Source organism: Oryza brachyantha, chromosome 5 (genome assembly GCF_000231095.2).
Source record: "Oryza brachyantha chromosome 5, ObraRS2, whole genome shotgun sequence".
Taxonomy (NCBI): domain Eukaryota; kingdom Viridiplantae; phylum Streptophyta; class Magnoliopsida; order Poales; family Poaceae; genus Oryza; species Oryza brachyantha.
This window is the reverse complement of record NC_023167.2, coordinates 1,485,413-1,509,683: the sequence shown is the minus strand read 5'-3', so window position 1 is coordinate 1,509,683 and position 24,271 is coordinate 1,485,413. Positions and strand designations below refer to the sequence as shown.

General features: G+C 39.8%; 3 protein-coding genes across 3 annotated transcripts; 1 reads left to right on the top strand and 2 right to left on the bottom strand.

Moving 5' to 3' along the window:
• Window positions 1-918: 918 nt before the first annotated feature.
• Window positions 919-9,628, bottom strand: LOC102706655 (probable inactive DNA (cytosine-5)-methyltransferase DRM3). The gene is made up of 11 exons (XM_006653946.3): window positions 9,188-9,628; window positions 8,315-8,358; window positions 8,110-8,223; window positions 6,534-6,630; window positions 6,355-6,401; window positions 5,840-5,956; window positions 5,668-5,761; window positions 5,354-5,451; window positions 4,571-4,670; window positions 3,262-3,338; window positions 919-2,638 (listed from the first exon to the last, which is right to left on the bottom strand). Exons 2-11 carry the CDS (start codon window positions 8,315-8,317, stop codon window positions 1,388-1,390), a joined length of 1,998 nt encoding a protein of 665 aa, XP_006654009.1. The 5' UTR covers window positions 8,318-8,358; window positions 9,188-9,628; the 3' UTR covers window positions 919-1,387.
• A 2,879-nt stretch (window positions 9,629-12,507) lies between these two features.
• On the bottom strand, window positions 12,508-13,805 carry LOC102704889 (GDSL esterase/lipase At1g09390-like; the record flags this gene model as incomplete). Its single annotated transcript, XM_006654900.3, has 2 exons — window positions 12,508-13,518; window positions 13,580-13,805. Coding segments are annotated over 2 exons (1,071 nt in total), but the record flags the coding sequence as incomplete, so codon positions are not given.
• Window positions 13,806-16,896: 3,091 nt separating this feature from the next.
• LOC102704614 (nitrogen regulatory protein P-II homolog) lies at window positions 16,897-19,774 on the top strand. Its single transcript, XM_015836985.2, has 7 exons — window positions 16,897-17,169; window positions 17,272-17,317; window positions 17,432-17,459; window positions 17,561-17,648; window positions 18,732-18,799; window positions 19,015-19,084; window positions 19,466-19,774. Exons 1-7 carry the CDS (start codon window positions 16,971-16,973, stop codon window positions 19,576-19,578), a joined length of 612 nt encoding a protein of 203 aa, XP_015692471.2. The 5' UTR covers window positions 16,897-16,970; the 3' UTR covers window positions 19,579-19,774.
• The last annotated feature ends 4,497 nt before the right edge of the window (window positions 19,775-24,271 follow it).

Sequence of the window (24,271 nt, the reverse complement as noted above, 5' to 3'; positions counted from 1 at the left end):
TTTACCGATTCAATTGCGATGACGGTCTTTGCGCACAACAGAGCCACCAAGAGTCGTCGGTTCTGGTTTTTTCCGGTCCAACCATCAGTCCGTTCTAGTTTTTTACTATGTTTATGCCCCCGATTCAGGTGTAACATGGATGTATACTATACTCTTTTAAATTATTTTAGTAGATGATATTTAACTTTTTAACGTGCGTTTGACTGTTTATCTTATTTAAAAAATTATGCAATTATCATTTATTGTCGTGACTTGGTTTATAATTAAATATGACCTCCGTTTCATATTATAAGATTTCATAGTCCTCACTAGATTCATATGAATGCTAATAAATATAGATACATATATAAACCATATATATTAATCAATGAATGAATTTAAGTGCAGTAAGAGCATATTATAGTATGAAGGGGTAATTATAAACTTGCCACTTATTTGAATCATCATTGTAAAACTGATACTAAAAATAATGTCACTAAAACCATCATTTTAATGGTATTCTTGCAATATAAAAAAATCATGACAAATTTGCAAAAGCCCCTGATATGAAATGGAGGAAGTATATTATAACCATGACTTGTATTGCATATTCATACAAATTTTTAAATAAGATAAATGGTTAAACACAAATACAACTCTAAAAATCAACAACATCGTCTATTAAAAATTTATGTGCGAAATGTTGATATATATAGATATGAAGCGATGACAGTGGCGTGCAACTTTATCATAGATATCTCCGACTTTTACAAGCATGCTGATGCTGCTCTCCATGATGCTGCCCCGTGCATGCCCTAGCTTGCTAGGAAGCAACGCAAACTGCGCCTTTTGATTCTACCAACCATGAGCGGAATGTTACGAGTGTGATCGAGAAATATTGTAGTAACATGCGAGGAAGGATGTTGTTGCACACTTTGTATGAATGACGATGTTTCATCTTTGCTATGAACAAATTGTTCTTGTACAAGTGTGAGAAAAATATTGTATCAATCGGTGACATTGTAAAAAATGAAAGAGGTGTAATTTGGCGAGCTGGATACTTTGGTATCACAGTAATGACTCCTGCAAGGTGACCCGGCAAAATGATCGCTTAGTCCCAATCTACCAAGCGATTACAAACAGGCAAACAGAATAACTCTGGAAACATCATAGGAAGTAATTATAATCAAAGAATAGAACATAATACTAACAACACTAGGAATAAGAAAGGTAATTAATCCAATGTACGAATATTAACCGCCATCACAAAGTTCCCGTGGACCAAGATTCAAGTAGTCGAGAGCAACTGATCCATAACAGATAATCTACAGATCCACGTGGCGCTATGCTACACCGTCCCTACAAGACCACATACATCAATTTGATGGAGCGAGTTGTCGGATGTAGATCACTGGAGCCGGCCCATTATATGCTTCACTCTTTGAACAACACGAACAAACTCATAAAATTGGTTGGAATCCATACCCATTGTTGTATTTACCGTTGTGCCGCCCTTACAGGAACTGAAATTTCCACCAAAAATTAGGTCAAAACCACCAAACTCTTTCACCAGGTCCTCCAGTATATTTATCTTCAGCTTCCAAATGTTATTTATTTGCCTCAGTTCACCCTTCTGTTCAGTTTTCTGCCACCACCTTCTTAAAATTTTCCTGTTTATGTCATTTTGTTCCACAGAAACTACACACTGTAGTGGAATGCCAAGGCGATGGAGGGCGATTTCTGCACCTCCAATTCCACTGTAGATCGATAGCACCCTTAACCCATCTGGATACAGGTCCTTCAGGACTGACAAAAGATAGCAGAGTGTGTCAGTCTGAAAACTGTATCTCATGGCTGCAATCCTATCTTGTGGATTCAGACCAAACAGGTTTGTGTGGTTGCGTGGGTAACCAAGTACCCGTTCAATCTGCTGAGGCTCCAAAGGGGCCAACTTATCTGGACCAACCCAAATAAGGTTTGCTAACTTGCACTGGTGCATAATGTGAATTTTCTTTTCTTGTGAAAGAAAACCTCCTGAATCTTTTATCAACCTCCCCAGTTTCTCACATAACTGCTCAATTCCTGCCACTTCTCCAGTAACACTGTTGAATTGTTTCCTTGTGTCCCATGAGGGCCAGAACAGCCTTGTGAATGAGAATGCATCTTCAATAGTCAATGGTGACTTGGGAACCACACGACGCCTTCTCTCTGTTGGAAGGTTATGAATGTAACCCTCCTTTCGCAAGAGAGCTGAGAAAAATTGGCTATCTACAAACTCAGGCTCCACATTGTATAAGAACTCCGATAGTTGACGCCATGTACCTTTGGGAATTTCAACAACATTTCCGTAGAAGAAATATGGGGGATTGGCAATGTCACCACGGACCTTTGCACGGATGCCCGTTGTCGTTTCATCGAGTTCTTCCTTGACAAACCCATCACTTGCTCTGGAACTGTGATCCTTAAGCCATGGATTTAAGCTAGGTTGATTGCCAGAACGACTACTGGAACCCCCACTGTCATCTATAAACATATGCTTAGCTCTTTTAATCCTTGAATTGTCATAGTCATCATCATAGTATCTTAGACCTGAATTTGAGGGATGGTATTCTGTATAGTTGGTTTCTGCCTCATCTAGTAAGTCAGGTTCCACTTTGACCTGTGTACAAGAACGCATATGCAGATAAATTAGAAATAACAGTTTTGACTTGTGTGTAACAATATGTGTACAAGTGCACAGCCTTGAGCAGCCTTTAAAGAAAAAGGCTGGTTTGCTGAGAATGGGACGCATTTGGTTAGAGGGGTGAGGACGAACAGCAGTACATTACAGAATATACAACTTGATTGTTCAGTTTGCATGCAAGGTTAAAAGAACCAGGGGTAACCGGTTTGCAGCCAGGGATCAGTTAGGGTTGGTTATAGCTGGATATGAAAGTAACTTTCATATCAATGGAAGTCTTACTGGCTAGCACCACAAGTTGGTGGGCTAGCTAGGCTGGGTTCGAGACTCACCTTCTACTTAATTACATTGATATGAAAGTTAGGGTTGGTTATCAGCCAGAAGACTATGAATTCGAATTTCCAATTCTAAATCAAGTGAATGCGACCTAACCATAAGTGATCATAGAGGGGCATATTTTGTAGATCAAACAGATCGCGTATATAGAAAGGTTCCTAGTAATCTGCTGTATACTCCACACAGGTAAATTCTATCAAGCAGCAGATGACTGTAAATTCACAATACAAGCTTGTAGCTGTAAGAATAAAATGTTGATCAATTACCTCTTTCTGCTCGATGCTACTGGCAATTCTACTTGCAAAAATTGCATCTGCCAGCTCCAAAACTGGTGTTTCTAGACCTGAAAAGAGTAGGAATAAGTAATATGATCTTAAGTTTGCTGGAGGTAGGAAGTCATTAAAACAGTTGGTTCTAGTATATAAAACATAGATTGGAATATTGATACAGCAAAATATCAACAGTATTCTGAGAAAGGTTGAAATTTGTAACACCGCAAATTTGGGGGCTAAGACTGTGTTCAGTAGCTCTAGTTGGGAACTTCTCCCTTCAACACATAAAACAGAGCAGTGGATTAGCGCATGATTAATTAAGTATTAGCTAAAAAACTTTAAAATGGATTAATATTTTTAATGCAACTTTTCTATACATTTCTTAGTTAAAAAAACACCATTTAGTAGTGTAGAAAGCATGTGTGCGGAAAACAAGGGAGTGGAAGTTGGGAACCGGGAGATTCAAACAAAGCCTAAAATTATAGTTGCAATGTGAAATATGATAAACCCTTCTATTACCATGTTGCGTACAAGGTTTTATCACTGTGCATGAGTGGGGCACCTGTGGATGCCATATGTATATGAAGTCAGATGAAATGGATGAAATTGACTTACTGTCCTTTTAGCTTAAAATAGCATAATGTATCCATGGGGAGCCATATTATGTACAAAGCAGGCATGAATCATGAATGAACCATGCATAAAAAATGTTGAAAAGATTCATGCCTGATGGAATCTATGAGCAAAATCCTAAAATTATGACATGTCTGTTGTTAACACTCTTAACATGAATAAATACACCCTGTTACAAATAGTTGTCAACTTTATTTTTCTCAAAAAAATGATCACTTTATTCGTTCATATATTCTTGTCACTCATGCTTTACATGGCATATTTTCATTTTTTTTCCTTGGTAATTTCCTTTTCCATGTTCCACCATCATATATTTGATGACACCAAGTCACCAAGGTTTATTGATCTGGTCCAATTGGATAAATATAACTGATTGCTTGGGTAAGATTGCATTGGTAAAGGCTCAAGAGTGATAAGTGTTTGTTTAACAGGTTACAGGTATTGTATTATCAGAGATCAGATGGCAGTGTACTGGTGCTGTGGTATTAGATTTTAAGGATTTCACTATATGATACTCCCACTAGTCACATTTATTTGACACAGGGAATACGAAACTTACTACACCCAGCATCTATAAATTTGACCGGAGGGAGTATTAACTATATGCTGGGGACTGCGGTCATGAAGCTCACAGATCTGAGTATTTTTTTGAAGCGTTATTTTTACTCACCAAATTTTTCAATGACAGATGACACTTCTTCCTCAGTAAAACCCATCTGGAGCAAATGTAGTGTTTTGTCCATTACTCCAAATAGTGATTCAGCCTTTCCCTGAAACAAATGTGATTTTAAATTAAAAGTTCTGTTGTTGCTAACATTTTTAGCCAATTACAAATCCCATTTATCAAAATGAAGTCAAAAAAAAGAACGCAAAAATAAATTATAAACTTGACTGATAACCATAATACAAAATCCCATCTATCAAAATAGTGTCAAAGAAAGAACACAAACAATTATAAACATGACTGACAACCACAATGCATTGTTCCAGCCTACCCGAAATTCATGTCATTGTAGTATCAAAAGGATTGAAACATGTATACTGCACACTGTAAATAATAATGGTAGCATAAGTTTCTACTGTACACAATTGGAGAACTAAAAGGCATGGCTGAAAAAACAATGCAAATACCAACAATCACAAAGTAATGTGGTGCTGTGATTTACATGTTATTACATTATAGAGTACCAAGTCAAAATCCAGAATTAAAAGGAGAATTATGAAATTGTTATTGATTGGCTGTGATTTCATCACTGGGATAGAAAGAACTAGAATGTTCAAGTGACAATCTGGTATGAACAGTCTGGATGCAAAACATAATAAATTTGAGAATTGTGAGACACCAATTTTGGAGTTGGGATAGTACGAAGTAGACACTGGACAAACAAAATAAACTTAGATTGATATTCAGATGTAAGAAACAGTAACAAGTAAACAAGGAACTGGAGAATACCTCATTTGAAGCATCTCCATTTTCCTTTCCTCCAGAGAAACCTGCCACTTGACCAGTGACAATGCAATCTACAAGTTGTTCTAGTGATGCTTCCTCACCTGAAACCAAAGCATGTCTTGAAGTTTACAGTACATTGAATATGATGAAGTATAGAATGACTATCAAACAAATTCAAAACATGACAAATATTCTTGTTCAACGGTGTCTTAGGAAGAGTGCTACAATTGTTTGAACAGATTCCACCGCCAAAAAACAATACAAGATCTAGACAATAAAAAAGATAAAATGTTAATTGCACAAGCAGCATCACGTACCTAGTTGGTTGAGTGCCACATCAACTTCTCGCTGCGAGAAGTTCATTATACTCAGTAGATATGATCTCTTTTCTGAGAACGAATCAGCTTCGACCTGAAGATAGAAATGTTCTGCAGATTGGTCTAAGGAGTTCAAAATGGATAGCACTAACAGTTTGAGCCAGGGCATCACCTTAATGTCTTGGATAACTTCTTTCTTAGACTCTAAATGGGAAGTATTTTCTTCATTATCAGAATCAAAGAGATCTCCCAATGAACTCGATGATTCTGACCCAGATTTTTGAAGAGCCTATAACATATGAAAATTCAAAAGTAAATTCGAGTGTTGTGAATTCCACAACTAAATCTTTGTCAGTAAGTGACAACTATTGAGTAATGCGGCAATGTCAACAAAATTAGATGGAAAATAAAAAATATGATGCCAAATTGAACATCAGTTATCTAAGTAAACATCAATCCAGCTACGTGAAGGTGTACCTTAAGACAATTACAATACCAACAGTAAAATAAATGAAAGATCATAATGGGCAGTTTAATTGTAAACCATTTGAACCACGAAACAAGAACATAAAAAATAATAATAGGTGGCACCAGGGTTAGGAGAGGAAACCATTTCAACACAAAAGAAAGCCAGAACATTAAGATTAATGGGACAGATATTGAGAATGCAATTGGGGAATCACTTACAGACTGGGACAAAAGAGACTCTAATATAGCATCTGAATCCTTGTCACCTGCATGAGAGAGATAAATGCAATTAGTTTCTAAATTAGAAGGTAAGAGTTTTGGATTTAACTGTCTTTTTTATTGCTGCAAAAGTTTGATATCACTACATGCATTTGAGAAAGCATGTCATAGGATATTACCATGTTTCTGAAGCACCTTGTCGACCAACTTTGGTGAAAACCCCATACCAATAAATTGTGATCGTACATGACTGGAGGAAGAGCTTGCTTGTCCTTCCTACAGTATGAGTGAAGAACATTTTATTGGTATACCACAACTTTATTAAAAGGAATCATGGAAAATTAATGTGCCAAAATTGTACTACATTTTTTAAGTTGTGGTTGTCTGGTTTTTAGCAATATTCTATGGTTAGGGTGACAACTTCCAGTTACTTTCAAATATTCAACAGCATACGTCAACTGTATCTTAGATGTACTACTTTCAATAGCAACACAAATTCTTAAAAATGCAGAATACATCCAAAACAAACATCGAGTATGTTAAAATTGCTTGCATTTAAGTAGTCTTGGTTTGGTGCTTGGCAGATTTGTTCACTTCAAAGCATGCCACAGCAGATCAATAATGATATTAAAAATGGAGACTGACCCTAGAAGCTCAGTCAGTACATGTGATTGTGTGAAGAACATTTTGTTGGTATACCATAGCTTTAATAAAAGGAAGCAAGGAAAAGTTAATGTGCCAAAATTGTATTAATATTTTTTAAGTTGTGGTCGTCTGGTTGTTAGCAATGTACCTATGGTTAGTTGACGCCTTCCAGTTACTTCCAAATATCCAACAGCATAAGTCAACTGTACTTCGATGTACTACTTTCAATAGCAACACAAATTCTTAATAATGTAGATTACATCCAAAGCAAACGACAGATATATTAAAATTGCTCACATTTAAGTAGTCTTAGTTTGGTGCTTGGCTGGTGTGTTCACTTCAAAGCATGGCACAGCAGATCAATCGTGATATTAAAAACAGAGACCAACCCAGCTCAGTCAGTTTGTGTGAGGAACATTTTGTTGGTTTATGGTTTACCACAAGCCTATTAAAAGGGATCAAGGAAAAGTTAATTTGCTGAAGTTGTATTAGTATTTCTTAAGTTATGGTCGTCTGGTTGTTAGCAATGTACCTATGGTTAGGTCGACGAGTTCTAGTTACTTTCAAATATCCAACAGCTTAATGCAAACAACTCAAGCACACACAAAAAGTTTTGCAAAAAACTCAAGTACACACACATATATATAGCAATTAGCAAATGGAAGTCATGCACAAAATTATACCCTTGCTTCCACTTCAAGCACGGCATAACAGACAGCACATTGCCGCCATAACAAAACCAAACTCTACAAGTGGTAAATGCAAAGTGCTCACCCACCTAAGCCCTAGAATAATAACCAAATTTCCCGCATAATTCTAGTTCTTCATTATTGTATTTGACATGAAGCTTTGTTTTAATCCCAAAAGGAGTAATACGGACCCACATCACGGTCAACGGTGTAATCCTTTTTTTTCTCTGAACTACATGGTAATCTGTAGCCATGGAAAACAAATATGAAGGGTCCTTTTTCACCTTTAATGAAACATATCGATAGATATTCGACTTTTAGATTCATTCAAGTAGTTTAGTTTTTTAATTTTAGCAAGCAATGCAAAACAGCACTTGAAGCAAGATTAATACACCAGAAGGTTTGGAGGCAAAATCACCACCTCTTCCTTAACAGTAGCATGCAGCAGGGAAGGCTGTGGATTGACAGCAGCATCCCTGAGATCACCAACAGAAGCATTGATGCCACTGTCCTCCACATCAGCTTCTACTTTAACCTTTGTTTACCAAAGAAAAAAGTCAGCGAGTGAGACAGGAACCAAATCAAAGACACAAAATAATAGACCGAGCACAGATGCCCTCCATTACCATCTCGATCAAGTATCAACTCCACCTCCAAAATCGCATGCCCCCTGAAAGAAATAAAGACGACAGCACCATGAGTATCTTGTAGCAGAAATCACTTAAGTCAGATACGCCGCTCACATCTCTCTTTATAACCCCCAACCATTCCTTTCAATTTCAACATATAATGGAAGAACCCACCGTAAATTTGGATTTCCACACGACAGGTTTGGATCACCTCAAAGGGCCACTAAACCCACAGAAATGAAGACGAGAATACAACCAGAAAGAGGCGCAAACAAAGCACCACCCACATTGTGATTTGAGAGCACCGCACAATCCTATGTATCCAACACGATTTCAAGAGGGTTAAGGAGGCGTTAAATCATTGCAGCACGGCACAACCCTATTCCGCGATACTCGCCTGAGCTAACCATTGCAGCACCCAAAAAAAAACTAGCAAAAATCGCATCCCCCTGCAAGAAATGAAGGCGAAGGCCCGCCATGAGTGTAATAGATGCACCGGTTGCATATCTCGTTCTAACCTAATCATCCCTTTCAATCTCGACAAAGATCCCCTCCATGGGATTGGGTCACCTCCAAGGGCGATTAAACCCACAGAAATGGAGAAGTGCGCAAACAAAACCAAAACCCACATTGCGAGCACGCCACAATCCTATCCATCCAAAACGATTTCAAGAGGATTAACGACGACGCGTTCAACTAAACCCTATTGTGCGGTCCCTCGCCTGAGCCAACCATTCCAGCACCAGAAAAAACCTGCAAAAAATCAGGGGAAAACCCATGGGAGGAGCGGCGTAGGACGAGACACCGGCGCTCCTGGGAGGGGATCGACCAATCCAAGGGGGGCGGGACGAGGAGGAAAGGACGACGAACCTGGAGGAGGAGGAGGAGGAGACGGACGTGACGCGTCTCCCCGCTCGGCTCGAGATTGCGGGGGCGGAGCGGAATCGCAGCGCAGGTGATGGGCGGCCGCGTATTTAAGGAGGCAGCCGCGGGCAGGGCCAGGTGGGGTCCACGCCACGACGTCCGAGCCCTTCCCTCCCCTCGGCCTCCCGCCGGCGGCCGGCCAAAAACGGAAACAAACAGAGAAACACCCGTGGCTGGCGGTGGCGGGGGGACACTAATCCTTGCTCCCCCGCTGCAGCTGCCTGGCGCGGAGGAGGAGGAGGAGGAGAAGGGAGGTCAGGGGCGGCGGCGCTGCCCTCCCTCCCGCTCGAGGGGCGGTGGTTCCCACGGCGGCAGGCGGCGGGGGAGGGGAGGGGAGGGGAGGGGAGGCGCGCGCGGTTCGAAGTGGGGGACCGGAGATTCCAAAAGGGAAACAAGATGCGCCTGCGCTGCGCGGTGGGAACAGGGAAGAGGAAAATTGACTGGACGGTAATACTACTAGTATTTATGTGCAGGAGACACACGACTGGATTAACTGCGCCTTTGGTTTTTGTTGGAGAAATTATAAAAGTCATGGGTGAACTTGGTATGTAGAATGTGCTGACGTGACGAGGAGCCACAGGTTACCACGTCAGCGCAGCATTGCCAGCTAGCCATAGACCGCACCCTCACAGGGTTCTCGCGTCCTGCAGAGGAACGACGTCCTCATTAGTTTGCTAGGGAGAGCGGTAGAAAAAAGCACTAGTACCCGAGCCCGACGGCTGCCGCATGTACGGATTCATCGCCTCCGGCCACCAAGCTTCGACGGAAGCCTAGATCCATCACCCCCGACCGCCTGCCTCCGCCGCCCCCGAAGCGTCGCCGCCCAACTCGGCTAGTGCCGACCTCCGCTGCCGCTCGGACGCGACCCTCGACGTGTCGCCGTCGCGGTCGCTGCTGACCTCCGCCCCCAACACGCCGCTGCCACTCGGCCGTGGCCACCGCCAACCTTCGTCACCCCCAACGCGTTGCCGCCAGCGCCGACAACGCCCACCGCGGTGAAGACTAGAGAGGTGAGAGAGAGCCAGGAGAGGGGGAGGAGAGAAAGAGGGGAAAGATGAGAGAGCAGCAGTGGAGAGAAAGGGGAAAGTATGATTAAAAAATGTGAGATTCTTTTTTCATGGAACCCACTCGTGGCACCATGCATTGTGTGAGAAATATCTTATGTGTAGCTCTATCCTACGTGGTATGTTTGGGCTACTCAATCAGAACACTTGCACTGTGTATGCCCTAAGTGTAAAAATAGTGTCATTGATGAGTTTCTACGAAAGATCATCGTATAAATGACTTTATCTTATAAATGTCATTATCGTTAGAATCGTTAGAGTTCTATCCATTTCTATCGTTAAATATATTGTTTATACTATAATATTCAATGGAGAAATGTTGACGGAACCTAATGGTGATGGTATTTATTATACAAATTCATTTTTACGATTGTATTTCATAGAACTCACACCTGTCGATCATATTTCTTTAAAATTAATTGTTTGCCAATGTAATTTGTTAGATTTTATCCTTTTCTTTTATAGAAATGTTTCTTTTTATCGTGGATTTGATTGTCGGTTTTTTGAAAAAAAAAGTAATTTTTTACATGGGAGACTTAAAATGTGGGTTGGTTTTCTTTCTAGATGTGTTGGGCTATGACGAATTTTGTTACCATACAAATACTCTCTCCGTTTCATAACGTGAGACTTTCTAGTCTTGGCTAGATTCATATGATTGCTAATGTATATATATCGTATACATATATATATCATATACATTCATTAATTGATAAATTTAGGTAAGACTGGAAAGTCTTATAATATCAAACGGAGATAGTACTAATTTGTGAAATTACTACTTAATTTTATGATATAATGATTTCGTAAAAGGATCTTAGAACAGAGAGTGGTAGATTTTATTAATATTTTTGCGGCTTTGTTGGTTTTCTCCATCATCTGTCTTTCAACCTATCATTGCATCAGTGAGGGGGTGATTATTAGGGTTTTTTATATGGAAAATTAAACGGTATATTTATAAATAGAAAATAATTTGTGAATAAAATTTTTATATATGTATTTTAGCAATCTAAAATTTAATGCTGACAAATAAACTTATGTAAAAAACCTCAAAATAAACTCTAAATTTTAGGCCGAAAATTTAAATTTTGGCTTACAAGTGGAAGCAGAAACAAAGGATGGGGATGTGAGCATGCCTAATGTTAATATCAGCACGCCATAGTTATTTTCTTTCCTTTTCCAACTTAATATTCTCTCATTCTTTTACGCACTTTTCTAGCTATTAAATAGTGTTTTAACAATTTTCTATAGAAATTTGTTTAAAAAGATTATTAATATAACTTACAAGTTTTTAAGCTAATACTCAATTATTGTGTTAATCCTTCACCATGTTTTCCATGTCATGAGGAGAAGTTCCTAAGGGCACTCACAGTGCTAGAAACTAATATGGTTTCTATACTTTAGAACATCATAATTAAATTCTTGTTGTGTCATAAAAAATCTGATTTGTCACCTAATTAATATCAAATAAAAGCACACCAAGAATGGCCTTACGATGACTCGATGAGATTTTAGGATCAGATTTGCTATCATCGTGCGCAGTAGTTTTTTCTGCTTAGGCCTTGTTTAGTTGCCAAAAACTTTTGGCAAAATAGTCACATCGAACGTTTAATCCAATGTCGAAAGAGGTTTTGGACAGGAATGAAAAAATAAATTTCAGATTCCGACTGAAAACCACGAGACGAATCTTTTGATTTTAATTAATTCATCATTAGCACATGTTGGTTACTGTAGCACTTATGGCTAATCATGTCCTAATTGTGCTCAAAAGATTCATCTCATGATTTTCCCCATAACTGTGTAATTAGTTTTAATGTTTATATATATTTAATATTTTATTTAAGTGTTCAAAGATTCGATGTGATGTTTTTGAAGCGAATTGTGTAATTCAAGTTTTTACCCAGTTACATTGCACTTGCACTACGGTTTTAATTTATGTAAGGTCGTATAGCTAATTGACAATGCTTTGCCAGCAATATAAATGTTGTTGGCTTGGTTTTTTATGGAAAAAACTAAACATCATCTTTACAAATAAAAAATATTCTAAATAAAAATTTTTATATACGTGTATTCTTAGTGATCTCAGAGTTAGGATTAGAAAATAAATTTTGATAAAAAAAAAACTTAAAATCAGCTATAAATTAAAGATTAAAAAATCAGATATTAGCTTATAAATATTAGCATAAGCGAAAAGATCCAGCGGTATATCAAGCATGTAACTGTAGACACGTGCCGTTGTTTATTCTTAAGATGCACGGTAATTTGGAACGAGATTATTTGCATTTTATTGTGTTCAAAAGCAAATTCATATGCATTTTTCATCTACTTTGTGACGAATGACATGTGACATGCATATACAACCTCAGGTTTCTCAGTTGCAGAGCGCCTCGAGCTTGGTGCGCGGCGTGGAGAAGTCGCCGGAGAGTATCTTGGCGGCGACGATGGCGTTGGCGTCCTCCGTGTAGTGCACGCCGTCCCAGACGACGTGCCGCTCCCCCTCCGGGCACGCCGTCGCCGTCGGCTGCCCGCACGTCTTGAGGTTGGCGTAGTTGTACGGCGGCCCGCCGTGGCCGCAGCACGCCATGAGCGGCCGCTCGAAGCCGTACCTGCCGTGGTCCGCGAACAGCTCGTACTTGACGCCGTACATGTCGGTGCACACCACGGTGGCGCCGTCGTACTCCGCGCCGAGGCGGCGGCACACGGCGGCGAGCTCGGCGTTGAACGACCTCGCCGCGGCGTTGTAGACGGCGAGGCAGCCGGCGGCGTCGAGCTCGTCGCCGGGCCGCCACCGCAGCGCCAGCGTCTGCGGGAGGCAGCCGATGGGCCCGGTGTTGTACACCCAGAACTTGCGCGCCCCGCTCTCGTGCAGCGCCCGGACGGCGTCGCCGACCCTCGCCGCGGCGGCGGCGAGCTCCCGCTCGACGTCGGGCAGCGTGAGGTTGGCGAGGAAGGCGAGCGTGACGTCGTTCTGGCCGATGTCGATGGAGTAGACGGCGTCGCGGAAGTCGCGCTCGCGGATCATGGAGCCCGTCCCCCGCGGCCGGAGCTCCCTGGTGCGGTTCTTGAAGTGGAGGAACTGGTTGACCTGCGTGCCGAGAGGGATGGCGCTCTTCTCGCTCACCGCCGCTCCGGCCACTGCGAAGTTGGCGCTGGAGGTGAAGTTGGAGCCCGACGACTCCATGTACGGGCTCAGGTAGCTGATCTTGAGCTTCTCGGCTACACACATGCATTAATCATTCAGATGATCTAGCAGATCGATGCATGCCATGGCACGTACCGATGAAGTCGATGTATAGGCGGCCGGTCTGGCGGCGGAAGAAGCGGCGGCCGGCGGGAGGGCCGAGGTAGAAGCCGAAGGCGGCGGGGAGGGAGCCCGTGTCGGAGTTGGAGTCGCCGAAGTTGAAGACGACGCACCTGCCGCCGCCGGCGCCACCGGGCGAGCCCAAGCCACTGCACAGGATTAATCTTGTTATTTTAACATTATTGAGTTGTGTGAGTGTACGCGTGAGTTAGTGTGATTAGTGATAGCCATGAGCTGGGTGTATTTGTTAGTGATTGCATGCAGCCGGTGAGTGTTGGCTTGGAGGGGCAGCGAAGGAAGTCATGGCGTGAGTGGATCAGCTAGCTAGCATGCATGCATGTGTGTGTTAGTGCTCTACATGCAAGGAGTTGTGGCTGCATGTACGGAGACGTGATTAGTGGGTGAATTAGTCATGGAGTGAGTGGCTGGTTGTGCGGCCAACGTAGCTAGTGTGCTGCTGTGCGTGTGTGCTATTTAAAGCGTGTAATCAATGTGTGATTAACCCGTGGAGAATAGAAGGAGAAGTGCGTGGTGGTTCACTGGTGTGCAGTGACAAGAAAAATCTCTGATCTCATTGTTTCCTTATGTATTGCTTCCTCCTCCTCCATTAGTGTGTTTCTTTGTATGTGTTTCATCGAGTGAGAAAGAGAGAGTTGTATGCAAGTGAGTAGCTAGACCATCAAGCAGCAAGAGGCAGAGAAGCAGCGCGCCATTACTACCGCCTCTCATTCTCGTAACTAACGACGGCGATTCTGCTAGTTTTGCTGTCCCTGATTCTTGGAGCTAGCTGATCACCATGACCGATCGATTGGAGCTAGAGCTACCATTTTTATAACTCGAACAACTAAAGCATCGGAAGGGTGACGACGATCGAGCAAGCAATTGGATTGACTTAGCCATTTAGTTTACATGTAAGTCACACCAAGATCGATCGACAAGTAACTAGTAGATCGATGTTAATCCAATGGAGGAGTTGACATCTTACTGTTATTCAATGGAGAACGTGGGCGCGCATCTGAGAGCATGCATGTAGTCGTAGGGATGACTTACTATACGTATATGCTAGATTGTTAGTGTAGGACTGTAAAAATTAAACAATAACTAAACGACATAATAACTGCCAACTGTATTTTGTTTCGTATTGTAAGACTTTCTAGCCTACGTTTAAATTCACCAATTAATAAATATATATAATTTATATGTATGTCTAGATTCAGTAATATCCATATGAATCTAGACATGACTAGAAAGTCTTAGTGCCTATTTGAATCACAAGAATGAAAAACGGAGGAATAGGAAAAACATAGAATTCTAATAGAAATATAAGTGTAAAATAGAGGATTACAGAACAATGATCGTTTGATTGGACCACAGGAAAAATACAGAAATTTGAGGAGAGATAAAGGCTCAAAGGATTTTTTCCATGAGGTTCTACCTCTTGATAATTTTTCTCCAAAACTTGTATAGAAAGAGGCATTTCATATAGTTCATTCCTTTGATTCAAAGGTCTTTGTAGGAAAAATTTTCTATAGGATGCTCAAAAATTTTTATGAATTTCCCTTGAATCAAGGGTTAATTAGATCTATGACATTATAAATTCGCCAGTTTTGAAATATGATATTACTATTTGACTAATTATAAAGATGCCATTATAATTTCAGAGTTATTCGAAATATGGCACTCCGTACCTTTTCAGTGCATTTTTTAAAAAAACATTGGACCATATTGCCATATGCTATTCACTGCATCCTTTTGTAGGTGCAAAGGGCAATTTGGTTCAAATTTTTTTATAATGGCATATTTCAAATAGTTCTGAAATTATAATGATATCCTTATAATTAGTCAAGTAATTAGTTAAATAGTAATGGTATATTTCAAAACATGTAAAATTATAATGACATGGATCTAATTAACCCTTGAATCAAAGGGTCCCTGGCGAGCAGAAAAAACTAATAATTAGCACATGTTAGTTACTGTAGCACTTATGGCTAATCATAGACTAATTAGGCTCAACAGATTCGTCTTAAGATTTCTTCCATAACTGTGCAATTAGTTTTTTGGTTCATCTATGTTTAATGCTTTATTTAGGTGTCTAAAAATTCGATGTGATGTTTTTGGAAAACTAAATAAGGCCTAAGACCGTTTAGGTTACTTGCTATTGAACCATATATGATATACCTTTTCATTTGGATGCATACAAGATACCACCCATTCACGCCACACGTACACAGCGGTTGGTGTCCAGTCTATTTGGTTAATTTAGTTTGATCTTGTAGTTTTTAAGAAAATCTGGTTATCTAGAGCTGAAGACCGAATTATCTTGAGAAAAACTCTAGACTGGACAATTCGGCTTCGGTTAGTTTGGTTCGGTTTTTGGTCATGACCAGAATATGTGACAATTTGAGAAGATAAGAAAATCATGCAAATTACAATAAAATTTTGGTGGCATTTTCCCCTTTTATGATATGTTTGTAAAGCAAATAGCATATAATAATAACAAAGAATATATAGTATAATGATTTACCATGATCTGATAGCATTAGGCCTTGTTTCTTTCAGCTTAAGATTATTATAATCTAGATTATTGAGTCAGATTACTATAAGCTAGATTGTTATAATCTGTAGTAGAATAAGCTGTGAGTTATTTTTTTCTAGATTATTAGAGTCTGGATTATTGGGTTGTAAGTCTAAAGAGAGAGTGGAGTGACATATTGGATAATTTTTCACCCAATAATTTGAAAAAAACTCATCTAAATGAGCTTATCAGATTATAATAAACTGGGCTCGAGATTATAATAAGCTACTTCAATAAGTTGTCTGTTTCTTTCAGCTTACTCCCAATAATCTTGGTCTTGTCAATTTTGTTCCGGCCTCGGTTAGTTTAGTTCGGTTTCTCGCTTTTGGTTATGTTTGCCCACCCATACACGTACCGCACTCTCACTGTTCATACACACATAGATCAGAGAGCAGGTAAAGTAGACTATAAGCCAATTATAATCATATTTTAAAGAGATAAAAAAGAAAAGAGAGGGCAACGTGCTACTAATTTGTAACTAGTTACGATATGTGTATATATGATACGTGAGACCATGTATTAATGTTTTATAGATAAATATTATATGAATTGGTTATTAGATTGATTATAAATAAATTATAGCTGTAGTTGGTTATACTATTGAACCTGCTCTAAGTTTGCAGGAACACTTCATCATAAATCAAACTCCGCTTTCGAACCGCGTTAACGTAACCGACAAATACGTATTCGTACTGACTATTCATACCAGTCAACGCCCAGCCGACGCATCGCAAGTTCGCGCTAGTCCAGTCCTCGCCCTCCACATCCTCCGCCATCGCCGACGTCCCCACCATGTCGCCGGCGACCGCCGCCGCCTCCGTGTCCTGTGCCATCCTCCGACACCAGCCGCCGCCGGCTTCCCCGCGACCTCCTCCTTCCGTCAACGCCCACCTCCTCCCGTCGCGGCGGTGGTGGGGCCAGCGGCCGCTCCGAGCCACCGCGCCCCCTCGTCGCCTCCCGGTGGCCGTGCGCGGCGGCGCCGACGTCCCAGGTCAGAAGAATCCCTCTCCACGCTCTCGAATCGAGCTCGGGTTTGTTGGGTTGATAATCGCTGACCGCGTCGTCGTCGTCTCCCTGGGTTGAGCCCATCCAGAGTACCTGCCCAAGTCGGAGTTCTACAAGGTGGAGGCCATCCTGAGGTGAACCCTAATACCGCGAACAGATCGATTAGCTTCGTGAGGCGCTGTTGATTGCGATGGATTTTTGGTCTGGTCGCTGAAACAAGTGTGCGTGATGGGATTGATTTCGTGCAGGCCATGGAGGGTGCCCTATGTGTCATCGGTGAGTGGCTAGCGCCTGTGCTGCTGCTGCTGCTGATCGAGTTCCTAATGGGTGCGAGGTATTGGCTGCTGGGTCTGGCAATTGGGGTTTTTTTTCTGCAGGGTTTGCTGCAAATGGGGATCAGAGGCGTGACGGTGTCCGACGTGCGGGGATTCGGGGCGCAGGGCGGATCAACCGAGAGGCATGAAGGTATATGTGCATGCTGCCTCTGCTCATGGTTCTAACATTGAGTAATTTTTTTCTGTAGTGGTGCCGTGGTGTTTTGCAGTGTGTCGTTACTGCATCCTGTTTGGTTGCGGTACTTGATTCTGCGTTAGAAACCTATACTGGATGCTTGGATTTCTATTTTCTGTTCCCACCCGAAAAACATGATCGAATTGTTGATGCCATGTGTTCCATTTAGTATATTGTAGTGTCTATTCCCCCATGTTTGGAGTAAGATATTGTCATTTGTGTGGAATGGCAGCCGACTTCATTGTACTCGACTATTATTCTGTCCACGATGGAGATTGCTCAACTCAAGAATTTCCTTGCTTGGTTTGTAACCATTGTATGCTTCCAGTTGAAATGACAGGGTTGGAGTTTTCATGAACTGAGATCACCCTAGTCCCTAACTCCGTATGATTGTTTCCCAAAAAAAAAAAAAGAAAAAGAAAAGAGAATGATTAGTGAAGTTGCGCCTTGTAGCTCAATTTCGATGTTGTGTTGTACTCAACAATTTTCTCTTCTGTTTATCAAACTTGCATATAAATATTCAAGGGTGTCATTTGCAGTAAAGTAGTAAACTAGAACATGGTTGATGTATCCCAAGTTGAAGGCACAGGCAGACTGCATTTCAAGGTTGTCCTGGTTATGCCTTTCATATATAGTCTCACTCCTGACTCCTGAGAGCTTCAATGATGGATTACATCCAAAGATGGACACGCTCTTCATTATTTTTTATATGATTTAAATGCTACTGGTACAAGGATCAACTTGAATGAAATTTATGTGCACAGACTTGAATAAACTACTATTCACTATCTTCATTCAAAATAGTTTGCTATGGTCATATGATTGGGAAACAACATGAACTTGTGGAAATGTCGCGAATAAGAATATTACTAGAATAAGGGAGGGTAGCTTAATCATGCATATCAAGAACAACATTGGCATATTATGGTTCATGGAAGTTTTGCTTTCTGTGCAATTGAGCATGTATGGTAAGCTGATTATTGTGTGAAGGCTACTTTAATTTGTACTGATAGCGCTCGTTTTTTTGTTGGTGCACAGGGTCAGAATTTGCAGAAGATACCTTTATTGATAAAGTTAAGATGGAAATAGTGGTGACCAAGGATCAGGTGATTTCTTCATGCTATTTTGTAATGTTGAAAACATACCTACATTTTCCCAGTATCCAGCTGAGATCATTGACCTTAGTGTTTGGTTACAATCACTATCCTCCTTTTTAAATGTTTTTTCTGCCCTTGCTATTATATTGTTGAAAATTAGTAATGTCCATTCTGCATATTTTCCGAAGTTCCCTCTTGACTTTTCTTCTCTTTGCGTTCTCTAGGTTGAAGCTGTAGTTGACAAGATAATTGAAAAGGCAAGAACAGGAGAAATTGGCGATGGAAAAATATTTTGTAAGTGCATGGTGTTTCTAGTTACCCCCATTTTGCTACATTATCGTTGTACTCAATTGATTGTCCAATGTACAGCTTTGTATCAAGATGGGCTTTATTTCTCTGGGCACGCATTTAGGGAGTTATGTTGCTCTCGCTGTATTATCTATGACATATTGACATACATCTGAAAGTGTTGAGTATTTATTGCACCAGTAGCCTTTAATCAGGCTTTAACCATACCACTCTGAAAACATTCTATATATATGCATTTTAAATTCTGGTACATGCATGCATAATTGCATTCTGTTCTACTGCAAGTCATTGCATTCTTTCGCATATATAATGAATCATGAATTCATGATGTATGCAGTTAGCCTGATTTGGTGTTTCATTTCTCAGTAATACCCGTCTCGGACGTGATAAGAATACGCACTGGCGAGCGAGGGGAGCAAGCGGAGAGGATGTTGGGAGGGCTGGCAGATAAGCTGTCCTCAGCGATACCAATCTCATGACCTCCAACATGGACCTCAGACCCTGCAAGCTGTATAAACTCTGAAGGTACACTCCCCTTTTGATACACATTGTGCAAACCTGAGCAACAATAAGCTGTAATGCAATGCCCTCAGTCTCAGGAATTGTACACAACAAACTCATGAAACTGTGCAGCATTGTGTACTGGGTTGCAATATATATGTGGTGGTGAAGACAGTTGGAGGGTTTTGCTGGAGTTTCATGTGGATTCTGTCAGAATTTGGTGCCTGCTGTGCAAAGGGAACTGGACCATGAAGTGGGTCTAAACTGGGCTGGGAATTTGGGCTATGCATGGCCCAGTTCCACACGGCCCAAACCACAGGAATACTAGACCATAGTTACTGGAAGCATCGCGAAGCGTCCATCAAGGTTTGACCGTCTGACCCCTCTCTGAAAGGAAGGAAAGAAAATAAACATGTTTGACGGCATGAGCCGTACGTGACAGATACCCGTACGTTGCTGCTCCACGATGCCACTTGTGCTAGGACACCATTGACCGGCCAGAATTGATACCCCTTCTATCGATTTTCTCACCACCTCCATCTCATAATTACGTTATTTTTCGATTTCTATGTCTAATGCTATTCATCTTATTTAAAAATTTATAAAATACTTAAAAAATTAGTCACGTATAAAGTACTATTTATATTAACAATAAAAATATTAATCCTAAAAAAATTTCAAATAAGACAAAGAGTCAAAACATAGTATCTATTTCGGGACAGGACAGAGGTAGAAGCTTAAAAGCTAAAATTTAAACCATAAAACTTAACTTTGGATTTGATTTTATAGCGTATTCATCATAATTTATTTTATACCATTGCTTTTAAATTACTATGAACAAATATATATATAATTAATCTATAAATTATTTTTTATTAAAAATATGATTTTATATTTTCTCTGAAAAAACGAGACGATGGAAGCCTACCTCTTCCATCGATGAAGGTAAGTAGGTAGAGGTGCAATTTTAGCAAGCAGCTGGTATCGTATCGTACGTGTCGTCGTCACTAGTCACCACGCACTGCGATGGTCGATGGATGAACTAGGGTGATTGTTTTTTTTAAAAAAAGTCAAACGGTACACTGTAGATAAAAATAATTTATAAATAAAAATTTTATATACGTATTTCTATTGGTTTAAAAGCTAAAAATAAAATTTAAACTATGATAAAATTTAAAATCTTCTCTAAATTTAAAGTTTAATTTTTTTCATGTAAGTATAAGTAGGGACGAAAAGATACGGCTGTGTGGTGACGTGTCAACCTCCGTGCAGGATGGATGCTTGACGTGGCCACACACGGTTGGACTCGACTACTTGTCGGTTGTCGCATGCTAGTACGACTGTAGTGGATCATATTCGCTTCTCCTGTCGCTTTATTTGGATGACCCACAGCATAAGCATGCGAGAGATATATGGAATTCTTTTTTATCTTTAAAGTTTAATTTAGAACTATCTACGTAAAGATGAAAAATGAAATATATTTAATTTTTTTGATAACTATGTAATGGTATAAACGATCAAATTAGCTATTATAAAGTTAAACTATTTTTAAAAAAGTTAGATGACAGGTTTTTATATTTTTTTAAAATACACCGTTTAACAGTTGAAAAGTGTACTTGCAAAGCCAAGAGAAAATTTGAGAATAACCAGGAAAAAAGAACGTGACCATAGTATAAAGTATTTTTTTTCTATTCTACATAGTATATCACTCAAAATCAAAATGATTCAGCAAGATACACATATATGTCAATATGTCATTGATGTATTGTATAGGTAATAACAAGAACAAGATTGTACGCTGAAGCTAGAATTTTTTGAATTTTGAATTTTATTTATTAAATAATTTACAAATTTAATTTTACATTTCAAAAAATCATAAAACTAACCTCCTGCCGCCCTCTAAGAGGGCGGAAAGGTGATGTGGCAAACGGTCACTCGGTCGCGAGCAACGGTCGTAAACGGCGACATGGCAAATTTTGCATTTAAGCCCTTTTCGCCCTCTGTAAGGGCGGCAAGGGTCTAAATGTAAATTTGCCGCGCTGTCTAGAAATTCTATGATTAAATCAAGAATTTTTCGATTGAACCGCGGTTTGATACATATATGTATATCGTATGTAATTGTTTAATCACAAGAACCAGCTTAGCTCAGCTTAGAAAACTTCATACATCATAGATATATGTAACCATGGTTAAATCGTAAAATTTTCGGACGGCGCGACAAATTTTGCGCTTAGGTCCTTGCCGCCCTTACAGAGGGTGGAAAGGGCCTAAAAACAAAATTCGACGTGTCGCCGTTTAGGGCCATTGCTCGTGACCGAGTGGCCATTTGCCACGTCACCTTTTCGCCCTCCTAGAGAGTGGAAGGACGGAAGGAGGTTAGTTTTATGATTTCTTGAAATGCAAAATTAAATTTGTAAATTATTTAATAAATAAAATTAAAAATTCAAAAAAATTCCTGAAGCTAGAGCTAGATGGTTACTGAAGTATGATATACGGATTCGGCCCTCGATGAGAGGCAATACTCTAGTCCGTCCTATTTTAGTGGATTGCTTTTTTTGCTCGTTGGTGTTAAGTTATAATGACATACTTGCAATTTTTTCTTATTTATTTTTTTATTTGGAGACACCTAGGGCGGCCATCTTTCTTTTTTTAAAAAAACAAAGAATATATTTATAAACAAAAAATAATTTATGAAATAAAATTTTTATATATGTTGTCTTAGCGATTTAAAAATAAAGGCTAAAAAAATAAATTATAATAAAATAATTTCTAAATCAGCTCTAAATTTAAAGTTAAAAATTTAAATATTGGCTTATATATATAAGAAAAACGAAAATAGTACTGTAGTTCACTGTGATAAATTAACCGGCTAAAGATCATGGCTGATGTAAACACAACAAGTGGCTAGCTAGCTAGATTTGGACTAAGATCATAGCTAAGCTGAGCTGAGCTATCCCATCTACCTACCTAAGCTAAGCTAATCAAGCTACCTGCTAGCCAAACGGAGACTGAAGTCTAATGAAGTCCTCCAGTCAAGCAAGCAAATTCAGCAAAACTCACACATTTCCAATTGCATCCATCCATCCATCCATCCATGCGTGCATGCCTGCCTGCCTGACTTTAATTAGTCTTTTCAGTTGAAACAACTTTTTTCTTTGCAACGAGTCAACAACAATCTGCTCGATCTGCAAAAAACCAAGTTAAATCCATCATTGAAGAACTTTCAGATCGACATGTAGTTCGATTCGATCGTATATGTACACGAGTTCGATGGCGACATGCATGTGTAGGATAGGCTTGGCAGGCGAGATTGAGATCTTAATACGCGTTAGTAGGGCTTAATTAATCCAGTCAATTAACTATATAAAGCAGCTATGTATATGATCATATATAGCTAGGGTTGATCACAGGTTTCACAGCTATATGACCATGCACTAGGGTTGTGTATAATTTTATAGTGTTGTTTACTTAGGCCCTGTTTAGTTTCCAACAATTTTCCCTTCTAAAACGTCACATCAAATCTTTGGATACCTAAATTGAGTATTAAATATAGATAAAACGAAAAACTAATTACACAGTTATGCGAGAAATCGTGAGACGAATCTTTTAAACCTAATTAGTCCATGATTAGTCATAAGTGCTACAGTAATCCACATTCGTTAATGATGGATTAATTATGCTCAAAAGATTCGTCTCGTGGTTTCTAGACAAGCCATGAAATTCGTTTTTTCATTCATCTCCAAAAGTTCCTTCCGACATCCGGTCAAACGTCTGACATAATATTCGTGTCCCCAGCTAAACACCCCTCAGCAAAGCATCTCTGGTAATGACAAGAACACGGTTGAGTTGATTTGTTTCTAATAATGTAATAATCAATCTATGTTTTTCTTGTGTCTTTTCATCACCTTTCTATCCGCCACTGTGCATTTGACTTTTTGATAGTTTGACATTTGCTGGTCTGTGTTTTTGGGGCTGTTTAGTTTCTAAAAATTTTCACCCAAAAACATCACATTAAATCTTTAGACACGTAAATAAAATATTAAATATTGATAAAACGAAAAACTAATTACACAGTTACGTAAGAAATCGTGAGGCGAATTTTTCAGTCTAATTAGTACGTGATTAGTCATAAGTGCTACTGTAACCCACATATGCTAATGACGGCCTAATTAGGCTCAAAAGATTCGTCTCGCGGTTTTCACGCCAGCCGTGAAATTCATTTTTTCATTCATGTCCGAAAACCCCTTCCGACATCTAGTCAAACGTCTGACATGACATGCAAAAATTTTCATTTCACCAACTAAACACCCCCTTAGGGCATTCTCAACCCACAACACTGATATGGTTTCTATAAACTTTCTATCATCAAGAAACTAGTACTAGACACTACTCTTTCCATGCAAACACCACTATTCCACACTTAAATTTAATACTACTTATCTCACATGATATCTTGGATGTTGTGTAGAAACTATGTCTCATGCAAGATATGGTTTTATTGAATTTCCTCATTTATTCACTTGCCATATCATTTTTCGTCCTACGTGGCAACTTATTTAATGCTATAGACACTATAGCAGTCATTGGGTTGAGAATGCCCTTAGTCTTCTTGATCTAGTGATAGTGCTTTAATTTATACTCTGTCCGTTGATTTTTGTTAGGACCAGTTGA

What these genes read in the sequence shown, in the direction of transcription:
- LOC102706655 (XM_006653946.3), bottom strand. An exon ending in ATCTGTCATTGAAAAATTTG is followed by an intron (nt 3,339 to 4,570) that starts GTGAGTAAAAAT and finishes TACTCTTTTCAG; the next exon opens with GTCTAGAAACACCAGTTTTG. An exon ending in GTAGCATCGAGCAGAAAGAG is followed by an intron (nt 2,639 to 3,261) that starts GTAATTGATCAA and finishes TCTTGTACACAG; the next exon opens with GTCAAAGTGGAACCTGACTT.
- LOC102704614 (XM_015836985.2), top strand. Translation starts at nt 16,971, where the DNA reads ATGTCGCCGGCGACCGCCGCCGCCTCCGTGTCCTGTGCCATCCTCCGA. An exon ending in AAGGTGGAGGCCATCCTGAG is followed by an intron (nt 17,318 to 17,431) that starts GTGAACCCTAAT and finishes GATTTCGTGCAG; the next exon opens with GCCATGGAGGGTGCCCTATG. An exon ending in TGGCGATGGAAAAATATTTT is followed by an intron (nt 19,085 to 19,465) that starts GTAAGTGCATGG and finishes TTCATTTCTCAG; the next exon opens with TAATACCCGTCTCGGACGTG.